The 19017-nt window shown below is 42.2% G+C and overlaps 1 protein-coding gene across 1 annotated transcript in view; it reads right to left on the bottom strand.

Moving 5' to 3' along the window:
* The window catches only part of RHOJ (ras homolog family member J), a 60915-nt gene extending 42121 nt beyond the window's left edge, over nucleotides 1-18794 (bottom strand). The window contains exon 1 of the mRNA XM_071745318.1: nucleotides 18108-18794. Within this exon, the coding sequence (XP_071601419.1) occupies nucleotides 18108-18285 (178 nt within the window). The 5' untranslated portion in view covers nucleotides 18286-18794. The remainder of the gene's footprint in view (nucleotides 1-18107) is intronic.
* Nucleotides 18795-19017: the final 223 nt, after the last annotated feature.

The raw sequence follows: 19017 nt of genomic DNA, 5'->3' as shown, positions 1-19017 counted from the left end.
CCTCATTCTGGAGTTGTTTCAGCAAAACACACAAGCATGTGCTTATCTTTAAGTAATGTGTAAGCCCAGATGATGGTTCTCATACTGATGGGAAAGACTTTCCTGGGGCTTGGGCTTCCTGACATGCATGGAGGCAAACATACATTTACACCTGCACTGAGGATGAATGAAATCTTGCTGGTAGATACAGAGGGTGGGTGCTAGAATTAGAAAGCATGTGAGCTTGCAATGGTCTGTGATCCTTCACCTTATATTTCTGCTGTTTCCCTCAGGACAGATTTCAGTGGTGTCCAACATCACTCATGTGGGCATGGACTCTCATGTGGGCACAGACTCAACCTGGCTGTGAGAAACAGCCTGAAGGGCTGAAAGCCTGGAAAGGCTTTGGGATAGAGGATGGAGTCCCCATTCTGGCCATGACAACATGCATGTTGCCTTCAGCAGACCAGATTTCAATCCATGCATATGAACAAATGCTGAACCAAAGAGAGAAGCAGTCATTTTGTATATGGCCATCTGGGACATGTTTTCACAAAGGAAACAGGGCTTAAACCTTAATTTTTTTTCAGGTGAAAAATAAAGGCAGGAGCAACATGTGTGCACATGGAATGGCAGGCAGGGCAGCTTGTGGACAGAGCTTTGGTCCATGACACAGATGATTTGGCCTTGGTTCCTTCCCTGCAGCTGATGACACTCCCAATGCCAGTGTTTCCCTCCAGATAAAATGTGAGTATTGGCTCAAACCTGCTTTTATACAAAACCCTATGAGCTTTCATGTATTACTGTGCTTCTATTGGAGACTGTCTATGGGTGGAACTTAGTATTTACTTAATATACCCTACTCCTAAATTCTAAATACTGTTACTATTAACTGCTGTGATGCCTGCTTCCCTTAGAGCATCATCTAAAATAGCAGTGGTTTATTTTATATTTAAGCATTCAATAGTGTGCAGTTAGTTGTTTAACATTAATCAGTGTATGCATTATTATGGTGTTCTCATATGAAATGGGGTTTTTGACCAGACAGGAAATCTCTCTTGCTCTTGGTAATGAGAGCTCACACAGTCAGAGAGCTGATGAACATTTGAACCCTGCAAGTGTGAAATAAAACTGGCCAGCTGGTGCCACTTCAGTGGGGAAAGCAGGGAGCAAATAGCAAAAATAGCAGAACTAAATCTTGTTTATACCACACCACTGAGGACCACTAAGAAATTGGTTTGAATTGTTTTTAAGAGAATTTCCGAACAAAGGGGTTTCTCAAGATCTCTGCCCTCTCAGAGCAGAAACACTTCTCTGCACATACAGGATCTTTAGACTTTGAATATGGGAGCAGATTCTGGAAAACAGATGGATCAACCACTGCTGAGACCCTCTGGAGAAATTAAGATGAGAAAACTATCCGGAAATGTGTTCCTGTATATCTGCTGAAACTCCTTTCCTCCTGTTAAAATGTTAAATCATTGCTGCTATGTTCATAGCTTGGGGTGTCTGAGCAGGCTCCCTGCTGTTTAACAAAGAGATTGATAAAGTCAAACACTTTGCAGGATATACTTGGAGAAGAGGAGGGTGGTATCCAGAAGGCCAATACAAGAGTAATCTGGGGGCTGGTTATGGAAAAAATATATCTTGTAATCATAGGAAAACACTGGGGACAAGTTAATTTGATTCTATGTGTCATTTCATCATCATAAGCTTGCTATTTGCTTTCTAATTCTTTAACAAGGTGAAAAGATATTTTCGAGAAGAGTCACCAGGGCCTTGTCCTTGTGACCAGTCCTTCAGCCCGTGTTGCCACCTATGCTTATCTTCACTCACTTTCAAGAAGCTCTTTCCTTACTTGAGGGTATTGTGCATGCTGGCAAATGACAGGTTTTTTCCTATCAAATTTGCTTTCCTTCATATACATTTCTCTTGGGAGTTTTTCTCACCCTTGTCCCTTCAGACATACTGATCTCCATAGACTTACTTCTTCCTAGTTTAAGATCTGTTTTCTTTTAAGCCAGCTCCATGTCTGGGAAATTTACAGTCTGGTGTTCCAAGAGGGCAGAGGGAGCTATTTCTAGAAATAGCAAGATGACAAACAAATAGAGAGAAATTCTGGTCTTGGCTACCTTACTATGAACTCAGCCCATAGATATTTTTTCTTTTCAGAACTGAGGTTTCCCATCTGTCAATGGGTGGGTATAAATCCCAGAGGACACTGAGGAGACATCTGGAGTGTATCCACCCCACACTCAGTGATCATCACCCACTTACCATGTATTTTTTGCTGAGCTAAGGGAATTCGTGGTCTTCCCTCCAAATGGGTGATGGCAAAAATTGGAGATATGTCTGAGATCCCCTTCTGCAGCCACTACAAGTCTCTGATGTCCAGACTCCTACTTAGCACTTGTGTTTCCATAGCCAAATTTTTAATGAGCCATTTTATAAACTAATGGGGTGGGTGCTGAGGGATGGAATTGCTGCTGTTCTGCAGTGAAGGGCTTCATGTCTGTGACAAAACAGCTGGCAGTGGAGGAACAAGGGAACCTACAGCAGCTCATGGAGCTGAATGAAGGGAATTGAACTTCCTGGGAATCAAAATGAGGGGAAAGGATTTTCCAAGAAGCCAAAAATACTTATTTTCAAACTAAATTTGAATGGGCTACACAGCTCTACAAGGTGGCTTAAAAACTGACCTAAATTGTCTTAAGAAAGAAAGAGACGGAAGATTTTTCATCCTCTCACATGTGGCCAGAGCCCAAGGTGCCCAGACAAGAGAGGAAAGTCTTCCAACTTCCAGCTACATTTTTTCTACCCCTGGAGCAACTCTATTGTGGAGCAGGAATACCAAGGTTCCTTCTAAGCTTTGCATGTTTTCTCAAGCTGGTGTTTATCTTGCATGATGTGCCCTGACTTTCTAGTTCCTGTTACTGTTTTCTTTTATTGTTGCTGGTGAACCCAGGGCTTTTACCAGGATTATAGTGAATTTGCCTTTGTCTGAGGAGGTAACATGGGAGATTTTCCAACACTGGAGTGCCCCTGCCCCAGGACAAGTTTTCCCTACTTTTTCCTCTGTATATACTGTTAAAAAATGTGGAGAAAAATAGAGATAATTTACAAGCTCTCATAGTTAACAGGGGTTTCATACTGAAACTGTGAGTGGCATTATGACTGTTGTCTTTGCTTAGCAACAGGCATTGTGCAAATCCTATGGAGGATAATTCCCTGAAGTGGAAAGTATACAAATGTCTCTAAGTCCTTATATAAATTAATATAGCAAAGAAAGAAATTTGAGGAAAAATTCCCAAATAGATGGCTTCTTTGTTATCTTATAAGTCTTTTTTGACAAAAAATAAATCACAGAATTATTAATACATGAACAATTCCTCTCACGTCCTACAGTTATATAAAGGGAAAATTGATACTTCCTTCCTGAGAAATTATCTGTCGTGTCATAAATTTCTTCATTCTTACTTTCTGGGAGCTTAGCAATTTTCACAGAAATACATTAAAGAATTAATACTTCTTTCAATTATTTTATTCATCTTCTTGTCAGCCTTTTATTGTATGCCACTCATTCCTTTGCTTTTAGGGTTCCTGACTTAGATTTTCTTGGCCTCAGCACTCAGAATCTTCCAAAACCAGATGAACTCTGCAGTTTGTGTGAGCATAGCTAACTTTGAAAAGGATTGCTTAAAAATCTATTCTTTGCTCCATTTTCAATACCAAGATGTGTTTACTGTGATTTCCTCATACTGCAGATCATCAGACTAAAACCTGTGTATTATGGTAACAGGCATTAAATATTCACAGCTAATAGAAACTATACAGAATTTTGGGTACCCACACCCACTGTGGTCACTATGAAAAGAAACCAGTCCCTTTCAAGATTATGCATCCAGCTCTTCCAAGAAGGAAAACCCATTAGGCACTGTCAGAAGTGCCTTCTCATTATCTCTGATGTCTGGTGTTATTCTTTCCTGACAACTCACAGCAGGAGAATGTTAAAAAGAGTTGACCATATAGGAAATCTGAAATTCAGTGGTCCTCAGACACTTCAAATGAACTTTTTTTTAGGCCAGATGTAATTCACACTAAGACAGACTTTTGAGACTTCTGCTGAGTAGCTTGTGGGAAGGACAGATCATTTTATCTTCTAGCTGATGGAATGAACACTTTCTATCAAATAGCAGTGGCCTGGATTGTCAGTGTGACAGATAATGGAAATGCAGCTGTTTGGAGTGGATCCTGATAGTCTCACAAGTTGAACTATAGGTTGATTTTCAAGCTCAAATTAATTGAATGGAGTCAGACTCCCCTAACTGCTATGGGGTCCTTCCTAACTTAATATAGGAAGAGCTCCCAATCTGGTTCCCTGTATTTCTTCCATAATCTACAAGCAGCATCACCAGAATGTGGCTGCAGACACATCCAGTCATGTCTATTGGCTGAAGTACTGGTCCCAGTGTCACTAGCTTTGGGGACAACTTGTTGTCCCCTCACTGGAGCAAGATCATGTCTGGAAGAAGGAAGATGTATTTTGAAAAGCTTTAAGAGCACTTGGGCTATCTCCCTTCTTCTGGAAATCAAACCTAGGTGGGCTTATTATAGTAGAGATGTGGTTTTATTAGACAGCAATGTGATGACAAAAGCCATCAAAAGAGGAGAATAAATGACCCTGCAGGTAGCTTGTTTCAGAGAGATTAGAGACAGAATGAGTGACACTCATTTCAAAGACAGTTCTCTCTTCTCCTAAGCCTTCTCTGGTGCTGCTTTTAGGTTCCTGGTGTTTGCAGGGATTGCCAACACCTCCCTGCAACCACTGCAGCTCTTCCTATTGAGAGAGCCCAAAACCACACCTGAGCTCACGCTATTTGAGGCATTTTCCTTGGAAAGTTTTGTCTTTGTTACACAAATATTTCTTTTAGAGGAAGCAGGAGCAAGTCTGCCTTTGAAGGATAATAATTACAATACAATAACTGCAAAATGGATAATAACAGGAACCAACTAGAACTGGCCAGGGGGATGAGAATTCGGCTTTGCGACAACTGCTGAGGTTTTACAATTTGTTTTCATTTCACGATGGAATGAAAACAAGACCTTCAGATATTATGTTTTCAATTTAGGTCTCTCTTACTGTATGGTCAGAAATAACCAGAGGGCCCTGGACCTCAAGAATTTGTCCTTGCAAGTATTTAAAAAAATTCTTCAAATTTTGTGAATCAGCGTTTTCTTCTGGTGGGATAGTTCATCAAAAATGGTCTGGCCAGAACTCTTGTTAACTCCAGAAGTTCAAAATCATGAGTCATATGACTTAAATCTTAGTTGTTAAAAATCACTTGTTTTATGGTTTATGGATAGTTTCTGGATTTTGTCTTGTAAATATACCCCTCTCTCCTCCATCTTCTAAAAATGTGTACCTGTTTTCTACTCTCCTCCAATTCTTCTCCTATTTTCTTGGTCTTTTTGTCTTTTTCATGCAGTTCCTTGGCTTTTTTGACCTCCCCTACTTATGCACAAGAAGCAAAGCTAAGATAATGCTTTCATGGTATTCCATGGCAGGGATTTTCCAAGGAAGAGGTGGCTGCTGGATGATCAATGGATCAGTGGTCACTGCAGGGTGGTCCCACCACCATTTCTACAAAGCCCCATCTGGCTGCTCATTGGTTTTTACTTTTCTTGGATGGCATTTTCCATCAGGCAGAGCTGACATCTGTCAGAAGACAAGAACATCTGCTCTCATGCCCTGGCCAGCTCAGCAGAGCTTGAGGAAATCAGAAGATCCACCCGTTATTAATTATCACTCAGTGCTTGTGGGGCAGCTGCTATGTGTGCAATGTCTGTGGTTTGGTTTTGGACCCAGCTGGCTCAGAGGTGGCTCTGTGGGACCCATATCTAGTTCTGACCAGCTCCATGCCCTGTGCTGTACCCAGGCATGCTTTGGAAAGACAAATTGTCTTTCTCATTAGCATTTCAGGTGGAAAGACCCTGTTTTTTGAGAAAAAAGCAATGTGGAAAGCAAACCCTAAGGAAAGAGAATGCAGCTACTACTGTTCTGAACGATGGAGGGAACTGCAGAAAGAAGATCAAGAGCTGGAAGGACTTAATGTGATGGGTGTTGCAAGGTGCTCTCTAGTCACATTTGTTTTGTATGAGTTGTCTTATGCACCTTTACCATGACATACTGTGTATGCAACACAGCCAGAAACAAGGTTCCTCTGTGCCTTCAGGAATTTGGAATTTCCACCCTGTTGGGCATACTCTCAAACTACTGTTTTCTGTGCAAAATTATTGCAAGAGTTGGGTGCTGCTTTTTTTTTTTTTTTTTTTTTTTTCTTCTTAAATCTCTCACATTCTTACATTCTTGCCTTTAAATAGAGGGCAGGGGGATGGAAACCCAGTTGGGAGCACCATATGGAGACAACAGAAGTTATTGCTGTACCACCATTTTCTTGGCAGTTTTCCTCAGTCAAACATCACTTCAGATTGGAGATCTCATCCTGCTTTCACACTCCCTGTTGCTCCCTCCATCCTCGGAACCATTAGGAGGGACTTATGGTATTGCTACAAGCAGCTCTTTACAGGAAAAGAAATAAATTGGGCAATATGCTTCAAATAATGGAAGAATGAATTATTTCACCATTTTCACAGTTTCCCAGGAGGGAGACTAGAGGAACAAAATGCACTTAAAACTCTAAAATATTAAAATAACAAGAACCACAGCAGCCTCATCCCTCTGGACTTGAACCAAACTGAATGATTTAGGTAAATTCCCAGCAGATCTCCAAGTGGTACCCTCCATCAGAGAATATTTCTGTGCAACACGAGGGAAATTCTCCATACCAGTGATATTATGAACTGGCCCAGCCAATTTGGAGTTCTGGTTTCTGACAGCTCAGATGAATATGTTTTGGAATATGACCTCCCCTTTTAATGTTGAGTTTGATACTGTTTTCATCGATGATATTCCTGGAAAATTGCTTTTTTAAAAGCTGTATTTCATGTGTGTTTATTAAGGAGAGATGTTATTCCCTTGTATTCCTGGAATAGGCTTAAAATATTCCAAGCAGTAACTAGAAAGCAACAAGGCAAAAGGAATTTTACTTCTTTTTTGAGATTTAATTGTTACATACACAGTACAAAGCACACACCACCATGAAGATAAAAGGTCTAAGAGGTTTTCTAGATTTTGTTCATGCTTTTGCTGAAAACTTTAATAGTAAATTTTCAGCAAGCAAAAATGGGATTAAACTAGAAAGAAATTACAAGCATCTCTATGCTTTCCTTTGTGTTTTGATGGAGCTGAACAGGCTGTATTTATGACTAACCCAAAATCATAAAAATACCTCTGGAGAGGTATTTTGTAATCTATATGTAGATAGACCCTGAGCCTTCAGTACAGTGTGCCCATATGGAGCCATTTGGGAAGCAGGATCATACACCCAACCTGTGAATAGCAGAGTTCTTGTCCAAGAACAGACAACACAGCTCCTGGCATTGCTTCCAAAAGCTGTTGCTTGATATTTATCACATAAAACAGATGACCTCAGGAGGCATTTTTAGTGTGAATTTGTTCCAGAGCTGAGATTCCCTGGTGTGAACACCTCAGGGTTTTAAACAAAAAATCAGGACTCTGCATTTCTCCTGCTCACGTGCAGGGTTTCAAACAACCAGGCTCCCAGAATTAGAAAAAGACCTTGACTTTACACCTAATTATTGAAGGACAACACACAGATGTAAGCTCACCAGTTCTGAAATGGAGCTGAGGAGATTGCTCAGAAACCAAGTGTCCGAGTTTGGCCTTTGAGGACAGAGCTGCTCAGAACATCTGGATGCCTGCCCACTCTGGAGCTGGAGCATGAGGCAGTCTTTGAACTTAAAACACATTTTCCAATCTTATGGGATTTTCCTTATGGTCTGTTCTCAGAGAAGCAGCATTATTATTGTAAATAGATGCTCTTTTTGTCCCCTCTCCCAGGGGATAAAAATTAATGTTATGTTTGAACATGTATGTTTTCTCAGACAAGGCTGAAGCTGTTCTTTTCCTTCAAGTCTGTAGAAAGCCAAGCATGAGCAGAGACTGCTCCTATCATTATTTCAAAGTTATAGCTGTAAGTCTGTGCCAGAGAGGCTTTAATAAGATACGTGGCCTCCATCCCCTCAGAACTACAGGGTTTGGAAAGTAGTTGTAGTCAGTCATCTCAGGCATCCTCCTGCACTGTGGAAGGACCTTTCTCCCCAGCCCTTCTGCACCATCCTCTTTAACTCTTTCAGATGCCAAAGTGCTGGCTCCTGTTCTCATCACTGGGACTGCTGTTTCCATGACACACTGACCTGAGCCAGGACTGAGGATCCTAGGACAGAACTGTGATGCTCTTCCCATTCTGCTCCCAAGCCATCACCCTCCTGATTGTGCCTTCTGTGCCACTGTGCCTGGGAAAAATTTCACAGATCTCCACCTCCCTCCTTTGGGAGTGTTTTTTTTTTTTCCTTTTATTTTTTTTCCCCCAGTGCTTCTGTCAGTGAATGGTTTTTCCAGCCTTCCCTTCCCCTGAGGCTGGTTGACATGTTGCATATTTGTGGAGTCATTGCTGTGCCAATCCCTGAAGCAAAAAGGCAACCCTGGAGCAACCCAGCTGCTGGATTTGCTGATGCACTGGACCCACACTGAGTTTGGGGAACTGTGCTGGAAGCAGTACCAAGCTCTCATGGTCTTTCATGCCTTCCCCATCACTGGGATCCCAAATACACCACTTTGGCCATAGACACTAGCTGGGGACACCACTTTCCAGAAACTGCTACAGGGTAGAGATGGTACTGTGTCCCCTAGGGCCCTTCTGAGCCATCTTGTCTACTTTCATATAATGAATTTCCATGCTTCCTTTTTAAGAAGAGGGCTTTGGTCTTGCTTATGAGTCTATGAACGTGTATGCTACAGACCAAATACTACGGAAAAGCCATCACTGCATAAGGAGATCTGCATCCTTTCCAGCCAAAGGTGGTAGAAACCACATGGTTGGATTGGATCACTGGGTCCTCCCTCATGCTATCCTAACTGTCCTCACTGCTGAGACATGATGGATGGTGCTTGGGATTGCAGTGGGGTGTACTGGCTCATTCTCAGATATGGGAGCTTTTCTCTCCACCTGGCTGATGAATGGTGCTTGAGCATTTTGGCACATGTGGACATGTGCTACAGTCCCTGCATTCAGCCAAAGCTGCTGGTAGCATAGCTTGGCTTGGGTCTGAATGTGAATAATGCTTTGCAATAAATAGTATAAATTCATTTTTTTATTATTTTTTCTTTTTTCGCTTTTAGTTATTAAACTATTTTGAAACTCATTTTCCCTGATCTTATTGGAGGAAATAAGAGAGATGAACAGCAGTTCATAAATCCAGTCTAAGATTCCTTCATTCACTGCCTCCTGGGATAAAACTTGGGATGACAATTCATAAAGCTTTTCTTCCTCAGTAACTTGATCCCCAACTTATTTGGAAGACCCACAGATTGGGGTACAAGACCAATATATCTGACAGGAGACTGGTGAGTGATCACTCTTAGGAGCAGACTAGAAATATAATAACTTGGATTTTTTTTCATTGCAAAGATAAACAGTATTTTGACAGGAGATGTCATTACTGTTTAATGACTTTGTCTGAACAGAACAATTGAAGGAAATATGTTTGCTCTTCCTCATCCCTTGCCATTTCCATGATGTCATTAGGTCTGGCCATAACAACTGGAAAGTTAGAACATAGGAAAGGCACTGCCTGCAGGGCAAAATATACACAGTGATGCATGGTAACAAAGATGTCTATCCCTAGTACAGACATCAAGGTATCAGGATTTACCAAGAGAACAGAACATGAGAAGGAAATTTTAGTGAAGGCCTTTTACATTGACTTAATTGGTAACTAAGCCATCAAAATGGTGATTTAGTAAAAACATGGCCACATCCTGTGGAAAAGAAGATGTTTGTACATGTCTAGGAATTCTGTTTGCTTGACTTCTTAGCTAAGTTTTTTGCTTTCTTCCCAACATGTGGAGTACCTGCTGTTAAAAGGCATCCACCTGGCTGTCAGCATGTGCCTGTTCTGGCACTATCTGTAAGTGGCTTTGCCTTCTGGGGTGGATGGCTGACCACATGTCCTTAGACAACTATAGATTTTAAGATAGTAGACATGATTTTTAGTTCAAACTGTAGAGATTGTCCTTCAAGAACCAGAGGCCACACTTTCAGTTTTGGTTTCCTCAGCTGATGTCACCTCCTGCAATGTTTCACTGAGCTTGGCTGTCTTGGAGTAGTGAAGGGTCATTTTCTCATTGTTTCCCCTGTTAACCCTTCTCATGCTCCAGAGAAATCTTGCCATGTCTCTTCTCAAGAGTCCATTGCTGAATGAGAAATATTTCAAAATCTCTCTGCCCATCCATGTAGCAGAAGAATTGTTCTAAAGGGTCCCTTTCTACAACAATATCAGAGTAAAAGTGTACAGGATTGGACCAAACCCACAGCACAGGGAGCCATAGCTCCATCTCTGATGTAGCACTGAGCAGCTTCAAGATAATTTGCCTTTCATCAGACCAAATACAAGTCTTATCCTGGCCTCTAACAGAAGGTGGTGTCAGCTCACGTTTTATTATCTCTCGCTGAAGTCTTTCTCATTAGCTTATGACAGCACTCAATCTCCCTGGTATATGATCCAACCTCTCTTTTTGCAGACCTTGTTAAAATTTTGTTCTTCTGCATGGTTCTAAGTCCCTTTGGTTGGTCACAGGCCATGCAAATAAATATTCCTTCTCACAGCATTTGATTTTGTCATCTTCACAACCCATTCCCTCAGGACTGTGGATGACCTTAAAAGAACAACATCATTCTACATCTGAACCACCAATACTCACTCAAAGGGTCTAACTTCCTCCTGAGTATTCTCTGTGCTTCCTAACACCCTTCAAACACCACATGGCCAATACAGAACAGTACACAGAGGGGCTTGGGGGGAATTTGGGCTGGATAAATCTGGATGAAGTAACGTAGCTGTTTCACCTACGCCTCTAATTCCTGGCACTTTCCTTTCTGATGTCTATTGTTGTTTGCTCATTCTATACATCTAGTTCTTAGACTGTAAATGTTAATGCACAGTGCAGTGTTGTTCCCTGCTGTGCTTGATGAACAAGGACATTCATTGGTTGCTGGTACTGGGTGGAGAAATAAGTTCTCTGCATTGGGCTGCAGCAGCTTCTGGGCTGCAAGGTGAGTTCTGGGTGATAAGGAAGATGCTGGTGGGTATGGGAGGGATGAGAACAAAGCTCTTTTGTGTCTCTTTGCAGCATAAAGCTTTTGGAGATGTAAAATCAAGCTAGATATGGCAGCAATATGAAGAGAAGCCAGGTGACAGAGCCAGAGGAAAAGGTAAGAAGCAGCTCAGGTGCTGCACACCACTCCCCAACCACAGCTGTGTTTCAGTAGCACCAGGGGACAACAGGGACTTTGTCACCACAGGGGTCAGAGTGCTGCTGCAGAAAGGATCTGCCCTGAGTAAATAGGATAACAGAGCCTGCACACACCTCTGTCTCCATGGGCTTCAAGTGGATTGTGCACCCACAGGACAATACAGGGATGTGTGTGAGGAAGAGAGATATGAGCGATAGTTATCTCAAGTCTTCACATACAGTAAAACACCTTCAGAAGGAAAAGGTCTTAAGAAGCTTGGAAGTGTACAGTGCCTGTTTCATTTGGATGTGGAATAACCATGGTGATTCAGGCAGAAAGAAACTTTCTGGTATAAATACTGCCTGGGCTTCCTGGATATGAAAAAGCATGAGGATCATTGGATTCTCTTGGGCTTATGAGATACAGGACACAGAATTTAACCTTCTGTGGGAACCTCAAAATTAGCATTTCTGTAAAATTTCTCTTCAAAAAATCCAAAACTTCAAATTGCAGAGGTGGTGCCAGGAATGAAAACCTGGGGAGATGCACAACAGAAATGTGTTTTGTCATACACTGAATGTTTTATTGAGATCCCTGGTTTATTCTGGATGATAACAGGGAAGATAAGCAGAGAAGACCTTTCAACTCCTGAGAGGCAAAATTAACATATCTATTCTGTGTTAGTCTAAAGAACCAGATCTTACAAGAGTTAATGCTTTCCTGTGTTAAAGGTAAAGTTCCCATCTGTATGGTCAGAATTGGAAGAACATTAAAAAGGAAAAAAAAAAACCCTCAGTGCAAACATCCATACAAATAAACACCACAGTTTTCTTTCAGTGCTATTTATAGCTCTTTGAGTTTAATGACTCCAAACACTGTTTGAAAGGTTTCTCTAATGTGCTACCAAGACTGCTTATAGGAGACAACTGTCTCAAGAATGTGGTGGTGTGGAGACTCCCACGGCAGCACCCGTGCAGAAATTGAAAAGCTCCTCGTGCAGCCTCTTCCTGTCTAATGAAGTTGTTTCAATAGGTGAAAAAAGTGATGGTATGACTGTGAGGTCATGAAAAGTGAGGTTTAACTCTTTCCTCATACACCATGGCAAGCAGAGATGGGTCAAAACCAGCCTTCATTAGCAATTAAAAGTAACTTGCACGTCAAAAGTATGTGCTTTTCTGCCTGCAGCTGGAGAAATCTGGGATGTTACAGCTCCCATCTGGTTTCTACCATATCTTGGTCGGTGGTTCCTTTCCCATAGGGAGAGGCTGCAGGGCAAAACTCCTTGGTGCATGGCCTGCTGACCTTGTCAGGGTGGTCCCAGGCACATTTGGGTGTTCCTTGCCTGCACCAGGAGTGTGACCAGCCATGGACAGCCCCGTGATTGATGCCCACTTCCAACCACTGTCTCCCATGGGAGGGCATGAGGCACAGGGAACTGAACCAGTGCTCTGGCATATGGGCAGGATGGAATAGATTTATGTCTTTGCACAGGCACAAGCTGCCTGCTCTGGGAAGGAGCAGTAGCCCTGCTCCTGTGCTGCTAAACATGCCAGAGGAGAAGACTTTCCCTTCCAGCAAGGCTTTCCTGGACAGTGGGGTTAAGTTCATTGTGAGACCCGTGAGCACTCCAGCCAACTTCAGTGCAAAGTGAGGCAGATTAGATTGTATCATCACTAAAGAACAACAAAAAAAAAGGGTCTCCTAACAGGAACTAATGGCTGTCATCTATATTGCTTTTAAGTTACAGAGCTTCAGTCATGGCTGAAATGCTCTGCATGCAATTCATTAGCTGATCACATGCCATTGCTAATTTTTTTCAAATGGATTCACTATTTATAAATGTTCACCAGTTTGTACTGACACATGAGGGGAGGGAGGACCTATTTATGCCATCTACTCTATGTCTTTACTACAGATGCTTTGCAGTTCTCCTTAGGAGGGACCAACTTCTTTCATTTACCAAAGATGCAATTTGGGCTCCTAAAGCTATGTGCATGACATCCCACTACGTGCTATGCCTGAACTTGACAGTTTAAGCAATGGTTTAAAACTTGAAGATGAGAGACTTAAGTTAGACATTAGGAAAAAAATTCTTTCCTGTGAGGGTGGTGAGATGCTGGAACAGATTGCCCAGGGAAGTTTTGGATCCCCCCTGCCTGGAAGAGTTTAAGGCCAAGATGTAGGGGGTATTGTGCAACCTGGTCTGGAGGTGTCCCTGCTTATGCAGGGGGGTTGGAACTACATGATCTTTAAGGTCCCTTCCAACCCACATGATTTTATGATTCTATGATTCTAAGACTCACCACACTCTCCTCCTTAGACTTCAAGCATCTAAAAAGTTCATTCACCTTTTTCTGCACTGGGGGTTAAGTTAGCAATATGGCATTGGTACAGGTCCTCAACCACAGAGGTTTTTTTACATTTCAAAAAATGCACTTTTACAATAGAATAGAAAAGAATAGAATAATTCCAGCTGGAAGTGGCCTACAATTATACCCAAGTCCAATTTCCTGACCACTTCAGGGATGACCAAAAGTTAAAGCATATTATTAGGGACATTGTCCAAATGCCTTTTAAACACTGACAAGGTGTCAGTGGGTTGAGATACTGATCACCTCTTTAGGAAGCTTGAATATAAGTTCCAGGGTGAACAGATTTAGTGCAAAAAATGTTTAGGGTTCACCAATATCAAACAAGATGCTTGATGGCTGTGTAAGTAGAAAACAACACCCATTTCCCTTCTGTCTCCAGAGTAAGCCAGTTAATTTGGTACTATTAAACCATCTCCATTGGTTGAATTTGATTTTTTTGTTAGTACAACCTCAGCCCTAATTAAACACTTATAACCTCACATAGTTAAACACAATATAAGTCACGCTGTATGAGAGACCATTGTTCATGGAAAATCAGCATTTGATGTTCAAAAGATGGAATGGAACCAGCACATTAAAGCATTTACATCCCTATTGTTACAGCTACTGCCAGTGATATCCTGTTTGTCACTGGGGTCACACTTTGGTTTGCCTGCCCTAAAAACAGCTATTTAACTTGTGGCTCAATGCATTCAGTGTGTGACTTGGAACTTCACCAAAGGTAAGGAAATCTACTCAGGGCTCTGGCCTCAAGAAAAACCTCTTCAAAATGCCTTGAGAAATAACCAGTCTTGTAAACTTCCATGCATCCAACAAAAGAACTCAGTTTCATATCCAAATGAATTTGCCTTCCCCAGCTGCCTGGCTTTGCCTCTGGTCCTATTTGACATCCATCACACCCCAACACTAACAATAAGCCCTGAAAATATTAATTTTTGTGGAATGTGGGTGAAATCTGTGGCAGCATATTACTAGTGGGTATCTAATAACTTGTTTGAACTTCTCTTGTTCAGTGCAGCTGCATACACGATAAGACACCAACAGCCTTTTGCCCCAGGCATCCCTGCATCTGAGTTGGAAATGCTGTGTGAGATACCTGCAGGATGCCTGTTCCTTCCCAGGGTGAAATCCACATGATGCCTTTGATTTTCTTGGAGGTAGGTTGGGCCTATATTTTATAAAGTGATTTCAAGCCCTTTCATGTGAAAGGCACTGGAGAAGTACTCGACAGACCTCATAATATTGGAGCTCAGGGCTCTAAAATGTCAACTGCTTTCTCTGGGCCACCCTTGTTGGTAGGTTCACCTGCTTCACCTGGGCCTTTGGGACCTTCTCCAGGGGATGCAGTTAAAAAGATGTGATGCATCAGGGCAAGTAAACAGGGCCAGTGCTTCAGGGCCATGAATGGTTAATGCCTTGGCCACAGCCCTGGTTCCTCTGGAGCCCCTGGACCTTTTCCCAAGGCTGGGCTGGATAGCATCACTGTCTCTCCCAAGTCACTGGAGTCGTGGCAGTGAGAAACTGCTCTGAGATCACCACTGGGACCCTTGATTTTTTAATGTATTCCTCTTTCCCCCTCACTCTTTTTCTATCAAAAAGAGGGACATTGGTAAATGTCCTGGGACTCACAACCAGGTTGTGACCCAGCAAGGCAAGAGGCAGCACATGCTAACACACCACTGCTGGGTGAGAAACCTTCCATGGAAAAGTGCAGCTTTGCAATAAGATACAGCAGTTAATTGCTTTTGAGCATTTCCAGCACAGGAGAACTGAATCAAACCATTTCAGCTTGTTTGGGAAAGCTAAAACCAGTTGGTGTTGGCAGAACAAGGGAAGAAACACACCAGTTCCCTGGGGTAAATTCAGTGTTATTTTCCAGAGCCTCAACCATCCTGCAGGATCTGCCTGGGTGTGAAGCCTCCCTGTGTGCCATGGTGCCTGTGGTACCACCAAGCCCATGGTTCTGTAGCCCACGGTATCACCGTTCCATCCCTCTTACTGACCTCAGGCTGCCGTGCAGATAGATGTGGAAGGGGCAGTTGCCACAAAATATCCTAAGTATCCTTACCCAGGGGTAAGGCTGCCCCAGATGAGCTCTTCTGTCTCAGTACCTGCAGTATCTAAAATAAGTTTCATTATAGTTTATGTCATGTAATATTTCAATGTTTTATGAGTGGGATTTTTTCCAGCACCATGCTCCAGAAATAATTTCCACTGTTGAATTCTGTGTGCAGTTTTGTGGTGAAATTGGTTTAATAAATTATGGGGTTTCTTAAAAAACTGTAATTCCATTTTTAATCAATGCTAGTTCTGACCATTGCTGCTGGACAGGGTTTGTTTCAGAATAGCATGTTAATATGCAGAGCTATTTTTGTCCTTATCTTTCTGAACTTTCTCACTGAAAACATTCTTAGTTTATATTTATGTGCTGTAGTAGTTAAGGAGGTAAATAAGAATAGCTGGAGATATTTTAGAGGTCTAAACATTCAAACCCTGATAATGTAGCTTAATTTAGAAGTGCATGCATACTTCTTTTACCTAGCACCTAAGGAAATAAGGATTATGCAGCTAAGCCCTTCATCTGCCTGTCCATCTCTCAGCCCTTCTCTCCCCCAGTAACTTTTGAGAAAATTTCTACCACTTTGAACAGAGAGAAAACAAACTCAGAGCAAATCCCTGCGAGTCACCTGAGTAGGGAAGAGAAACTCCGGGTGTTCCCCCCACCAGTCCCTCTGTGTCCCCACAACCCCATGCTCACACCCGAACCTCCCAGCCCTCTGAGGCATATATGGTCTGGAACCAGCTATCATATGGCTTTTTCCATACACAGAGGTATTTGCAGGGCATGGGAGAGAGAGAGGAGTGGTATTATTATGCTGGGATTGGCATCATACTGGGGCGTGGGGCTGTGAGGGACAAGCAGATCTCAGCTTATCATGGGAAAGTGGGTGCTGTTGCAATATAAGCCATAAACTCACGTAGCCTGATTTCCCTAGGGTTTTTGACTCCTGGGAGTACGTATTTACACGCCACAATATTCTTTCTTACATCTTGTCTGGGTAAAGGATTTTTTCTAAAATGCTCATTTAATCTCTCTGGTGGGAAGGGAAGAGTAAAGAGCGTTGCTCGCGTTAGAAGTGACACTGCCCACTCTGGTGGAGGAAGAGGACTTCACATTTTCATGGATCAGATTCTGCAATTACACAGCTTTCGTGTTTGGCCAGTTCATCTGCTAAACCTGACACGAAGCCAGAATGAAAACAGAGATTTTCCCATTACAGAATACCAAATCTATGATAAGCCACGCCATGAAAATCCAGTTTTTAAGGAGGTGGGGAGAGAATGATGGAAACTCCAACTGCTGCTGCACGATAAGCAATGAGTTTTGCAGTGCTTCTAGAATCTGTTTTTCAGGGATCTCATAAACAACAGCAGCGAGCCAAAGGAGCACTGAAAGAAGAAAACCAGCAGAATTTGGGATAGGAAAATTTAAGCAGAATTTTCAGCAACAGTTGTAGCCTATCTCACCATCTGCTTAATAACTTTGGACACAGCTGGGTAAAGTAAGTAACTGCTACAGAAAGAGGCCTCTTAGTAGTATACTTAGTGTGTGGGATTGTTTCACACAACAATGCAGTGAACATCATCAATGATCTTGATAATGTTTTGTTTTTTTCTTATACTACAAATTCCCTCAATATAAAGTACTCAAAATAATCCCCACTTCTGCTTTGCCTGCTATAAAGTAATAATATTAAAGTGTATTTATTGATGGATTAACAAATGTCTCTGAAAGGAGAAATATATCCTCAGAGGACTGGAAGAAACTATGCTGGTTTTCTCAAAGATTACTCCCTAAATAGGATTTAAATTCTCTAATTTATGTTTCAGTGCCATGAGGCACAAGATAATCGATAATATACATTTTTATGTCTATAAATTTATATGTATACTTCTTTATAACTGCAACCTGCAAAGTTCAGAACTTCCAAAACAAACGAAGAATATGAATTGATGGAGGCAGAATTATATTTGTTGTCCCAAAAATCCAGAGGATTTAATTGCATCCCTAATGCTTCCTATTTGCCAAAATCAAAATAAATTTTGGAAGCAAACAAATAAATTCTCAGAATAAATCTTGCATTGCCCCAGTTGTACGAGCTGCCATCCAAGCTGCCTGGCTACCATCCAGGCCTGAATCCCATTCCTGGACAAGAAGCAACCCATACATCCCCTTTGAACCATCCTCTCCCCTCCTTGAGCTTCCTTGACTTCCCTCCTGCAAGCTCTCAAATAAATTTCTTTCAAAGCACTTTCTTACCTGCATAGTGGTCAAACACAGTGGGAACATATTCCTCAGGGAAGGCATCATTGGCATAACTCATCAGCAAACAGGTTTTCCCAACTGCACCGTCCCCAACCACCACGCATTTTAACATCTTCTTCGTGTTACTGCTGCTCCCATCAGTGCAGTTGTCATCTTCTTTCTTGCAGTTCATTCTTGCTGCTGCTGCTGCTGCTGCTCTTGCTGCTCCCAGGACTTCCAAGTGCACATGAAGGAAAAATGAAGTGTGATTGTATTGACTTTTCCTGAAGTTTGGAGAAGGAGGGGTGGTGGTGGTGCTGGGGGGGGATGGGGGTGCGCAGCAAATCTCAAACTCAGGAAATCATACTAATGTTTCCAGGCTGTCACAGCCACTTCTAACAATTACCAGATCAGTCCAGAGAATCATCGGAGTGAATAAATTAAATATACAGAGAGGAATATAATAAAAAACGCGATCTGTCCTTCCTCCTTCTTCCGAGTCAGGAAATCCTCATCCTGCCCCGGAGTTCTCGGTATTTATTGCGACTTAAAAAATATCAGCAGCCTGCAGCTTTGATTCACGTCTCCCTTCCTCCAGCTTGGCCGCAGGAATCTGAGATTCCTGTTAAATCCACTCCATTTTCCATTTCATTTCTAACATGGAGGAGAGCCTGGAGGTTTTTAATGGAGTTTTTCCTTTCTTTCTCCAGCTTGCTGTGTGTCAGGAAATCATGGGTTTCCTGCTGAATTCCATATTAGGATCAGTGGGCTTGTGAAGGGCTGCAAACAATGGGAGCTCTGTGTGTATTTGTACTTTGGAGGAACTCTGCCAGGACATGGAGAAAGAATAACACTAGAGGTCTCTCTGCAGACCGAAGTTTTTAGGCTCCCTGCTCCATCCCAAGCTGCTCTCCCAGCTGCCGGC

The sequence above is a fragment of the Heliangelus exortis genome, chromosome 5 (assembly GCF_036169615.1).
Source record: "Heliangelus exortis chromosome 5, bHelExo1.hap1, whole genome shotgun sequence".
NCBI lineage: Eukaryota > Metazoa > Chordata > Aves > Apodiformes > Trochilidae > Heliangelus > Heliangelus exortis.
This window is presented reverse-complemented; position numbering and strand designations above follow the sequence as displayed.